The sequence below is a fragment of the Biomphalaria glabrata genome, chromosome 11, assembly GCF_947242115.1.
Source record: "Biomphalaria glabrata chromosome 11, xgBioGlab47.1, whole genome shotgun sequence".
In the NCBI taxonomy this organism is placed as follows: Eukaryota; Metazoa; Mollusca; class Gastropoda; family Planorbidae; genus Biomphalaria; species Biomphalaria glabrata.
The window spans coordinates 7,166,708-7,170,777 of record NC_074721.1 but is presented as its reverse complement, the minus strand read 5'-3'; the positions used below and the strand labels follow the sequence as shown (position 1 = coordinate 7,170,777).

Genomic DNA, 4,070 nt, shown 5'->3' with positions numbered 1-4,070 from the left:
GAAGGAACATCCGAAACATGTCAAACATTTTACAAAGATAGGACGTTTCAATCTCTTCGCCAGGATAAACATTTCCTCTTTTTTTTTTCAACATTTTCGGACGGTTAGTAAAACAACTCCCTAGGCCTTAGGGCAGAGGCGTTACGCACAATTGAACTTCTCTTGCCTTAGGTTAGTTCGGGTACCTTGTCAGTCAGTAATCCAAGGTAAACCGCCTTTGATTTCTATAACTAATGTCAAATATCTTTAAAAGTCTGATGTCCCGAAATTCCAATGTTTAAAGCTCCAGTCCACATCGGGAACGCGAGAACATTGGTTCGGAAGTCAAGTACTACACCCTACATTATACCCTATTACCTTTGTCGATTAGATATGTTCATCTCAAAAATCGTGATGTGCATTGCATCTTTTCCCTTGTCAAGTATTCGCAAATTCAATTTAAAGACAGCAAATATAATTAATTAATAGATTATTTCAATCTCTATCCTAGCTTACCAACAAATGAAAACAAGAGATGTTACAATAATATCATTGTTTATTTACGTTCATAATGCGATATAATAATTGACGCAATAATAACAAGGATATAAAAATAACAATAGAAACAAACTAAATGTATTTAACTCGCAATAACAATGTTTTGACTTTCTCTGCCTGGGCACCGAAGTGGTCCAGGATGTAATACATAAAAAAATATATTGACATAGAAAAACATATAGAATAATATAGATAATCAAAAGACATAACAATTCAAAAACGTTGGCATATTAAACAATAGTTGAAGGGGTGCAAGTCTTTGGGATGTCAAAGATATTGGCCTGGGTGATGGTAACACTTGGATTGAGATACATTGTGACTGTATAGTTACCATTACCTGAGGAGAAAGTAATTATAACAATTAGTATGCAGGTTGATGTTACATAAAAAAAAATTAAGCTTTTTTAAAAAAAAATTCCATATTAAATGAGTTGAAATTTTACATTTAAAAAAAGACAAACGTGAAATAGAAATAAAAATGTATAATTTTAAATATATAAGATAGACATTTTTTAAGTCTTATCAGAGATCGTCTTTTATTACGCTCAATAAAATGGCATTAGACCATAAGACCTTTGTTAATTTGTGGGATTTTAAATGACGAGACAGTCAAGACTAGCATAAAACCTTATTCAGAGTTGTAGCACCAGCCACCGGAAGTGGTAGGGGGGGAATGATGAAAAGAGAACATCAAGAAATGCCCGAGAATCTGATTTTTGTTGAGCTAGAGGTCGAGCTTGAGAACTAAAACATAGAGAGAATTGATAAATGATGCTAGAATGATGTAATATAGATTACTACTTGTATAAAGAGTTTGATACAGACAATGAAGATTCTTTGAAATGCACACGCTAAGAAGCCATGATTATGTTTTTAATGACTCAGTGCAAGTTTGTTTGTTTATATGTAACTTACATTCAATAAACTTGGACAACATGATGTAGCGAGGCTGACCGGGCTGTTTGGTGACAAGAATTCTGATTTTGCCTCCGTTGTAAGGTACCTCCCAGCCATCCTCAGGCAAGAGGTTAGGTCCGAATCCCCAGTTGGCCTCTCCTACCCATACAGCATTGGCTGAAACAGAAAGAACTTGAGGATGCATAATATTGGAATGAATTGCATGCACTTTTACACACTTTTCATTTAGAAAATTATTTTTTTATGTTTTACTCAATGTCTGAATTTAATGGTGCAAATGTATTGAAAACAGGGGAAATACAATAAAACATATGATTATCTCAACCATTCACCTGGCAGACATTGGGGGTAGATGCCATCGTCAGGAATGTCAAAGGTCTGACAACTGCCATCGGTGCTAACAATATAAGTTTTTCTCTGGAAAGAAAAAGAATAACAATGTTTGTCAGTGACTATCAGTACAAATTATTTCTTTTATGTGTCCAAATTGTATGTTGACAAGTACACATTCATTACGGTTGAGTATACAAGGTTTTAATGTTTTTTTTCGGCTGCAATCGTAAAGTTATATAAAAGCGATAGTGTAATGGACATTGATAATGTCTACCAAACAAACAGCCGCCATTCCCCACTGTTTAGCATCCAAGAGCAGAGGCGCCTTTTGGAGGATGCGAATGTGACAACCACCCCAAACACATTGCATAAGGGAGGGAGACTTTTGTCCCTGTCAGAAAAAAAAGTGGGATCTCTATCACAGTTCTAAAGTACAATACCAATACATCATAGACTGAATTACGGCTTCGAAAACAATTCACATAAACCAGGAACTAATCCGTATAAAGTAAATGTACAATTCAAACTTCCAAGGGTACTGGCTTAGAGTATAAAGAAGTGTTTTAAGATTTTTTAAATTACAGGCACAGCATTATCAGCCTATCTTATGAGCGTTGATGGTATGGTAAGTGTTGAGTATGTTAAAAAAAATACTTTCTTTGTTAAAAATTAGTCACAATAATTTTTTTCCAGGTTGTCCAACAAACTAACAAACCGATCAATAAATAGGAAGTACACTTACGGCATTAAAGTCCTGGACATATGTCTTGGTTGGCGTGATCTTTCCCAGCATGTTCTTCCTGAAGTCTACTGCTTCCACGCCTGCTTCCTGTGGAACAAAAGCTCCAATTAGTCTATTTACTTTTTCTACTACATTGACTTACATACATAATATATCTGAAGCCAAGTATTTTAGTTTTCCTGTTCTTGGGGTACCATTAATTTTCATGCTCAGTTGGAATGTTTAATTGGACTCAGTGGCGTAGCTAGGGTGGGGGAGGAGGGGAAGAATTTAAAAATCCCCCAGGGCCCCCACTAGAGGGGAGGCCTAATAAGTGTTTTTTTACATTAAAAATAAATATTACGCAAAAAAGTAGGGGCCCCCAAACGATGGAAAATTGGACTTAAAACATTTGTTACTTGTTTTATAGTGTTTAAAATGTTTCAGATGCTCTTTTGAATAAAGAATTATTACATCTTAGCCTAAAACTCCAACATAACGATGGAGGATGGAGTAGGCAGGGTTCAAACTCGGGACATTAAGACGACAGTCCAGAGCACATACCAGCCAGTCATCCTTTCGGCAAATGTTATCCTATATGTTGCAGCAACTGCTATTTGCTAACTGTAACTTTTTAGAAATCAGTGCACTAGTTCGTAGGATACGTTTCTATTGACTACCAAGTGTTTACATTGATGTGCGTCATCAACAGCCGTTTAGAAGTTCAACAATGGATGGTATGAAGTTCAATCTTAAGCAAAACCAACGAGCGTCTAATATTTATGCAGTCAGTCGTTAGCGATTCAAAGTTATCAATCAAAAATATAACAATTAACATATCAGATTATGTTACCGTGTGGTTCTTCATACGATGAAAATTACAATTATTGTAGTACTCTTATAACTCTAGTACTGAATATTATGTAGCCTTTTTTTACACATGAATTTTAGACAACAATTTAGTTATCTAGATTAATTCATTCATCCTTCAAAGCAATATTTCAGTATAAAATTAAGAGCCAAAACAACCCTTGTGTAGAGGTAGATAAAGCATAAGTCATTAATATTGAACTAAAACAAAAAAAAAAAAAACAAGTTTTACTCACATCTGTATTGAGGTTAAAGGTCACGAACTGAAGCGTGTCGGGAAAGCAGACCTTTGTAGGGTCCTTCTCTATGGCAGTCTGACCATGGGTACAGGCTATCAATGCGGCGACCAGGGCGATTGGAAGCATTGTTCTATATTGTTTGAAGATTCCTAAGACTTTCTATCGTGTTGAGAACAGTGACTTCCAACTGTTTATATACAGAATCTACAGTCACTGAAAACAAGACCAAAGTATTTCTGCGGGTTTGGGAGGAAAACTTCGGTCTTGAAATCTGGACACGTGACCTGAAGTTGTAAATTCACGTTCATGCAACTACATTAAACGCCAGAAGGCCGTGTTTGAGCTCGATTACAAAACATTTTTGTTATTGACATTACCTCCCAACCCGTTCCCTGCTCTCCCATTGTTCAAGAAATTGAATTCAGCGTTTCTCTTTAACGTTACATCATTCG

At 35.7% G+C, this 4,070-nt stretch overlaps 1 protein-coding gene across 1 annotated transcript; it reads right to left on the bottom strand.

The window, feature by feature from the left end:
- Window positions 1-517: 517 nt before the first annotated feature.
- On the bottom strand, window positions 518-3,828 carry LOC106073117 (uncharacterized). Its single transcript, XM_056004071.1, has 5 exons — window positions 3,616-3,828; window positions 2,531-2,617; window positions 1,788-1,872; window positions 1,453-1,611; window positions 518-874 (listed from the first exon to the last, which is right to left on the bottom strand). The coding sequence occupies exons 1-5, from the start codon at window positions 3,742-3,744 to the stop codon at window positions 768-770; spliced, it is 567 nt and encodes a 188-aa protein (XP_055860046.1). The 5' UTR covers window positions 3,745-3,828; the 3' UTR covers window positions 518-767.
- Window positions 3,829-4,070: the final 242 nt, after the last annotated feature.

Bases quoted from the DNA above. Each gene is read 5' to 3' on its own strand.
- LOC106073117 (XM_056004071.1), bottom strand. From the start codon at position 3,744: ATGCTTCCAATCGCCCTGGTCGCCGCATTGATAGCCTGTACCCATGGT. The intron at 1,873-2,530 runs GTAAGTGTACTT...TTTTCTTTCCAG, and splicing joins ATGTCCAGGACTTTAATGCC to AGAAAAACTTATATTGTTAG. The intron at 1,612-1,787 runs GTGAATGGTTGA...TTTCTGTTTCAG, and splicing joins CTACCCCCAATGTCTGCCAG to CCAATGCTGTATGGGTAGGA.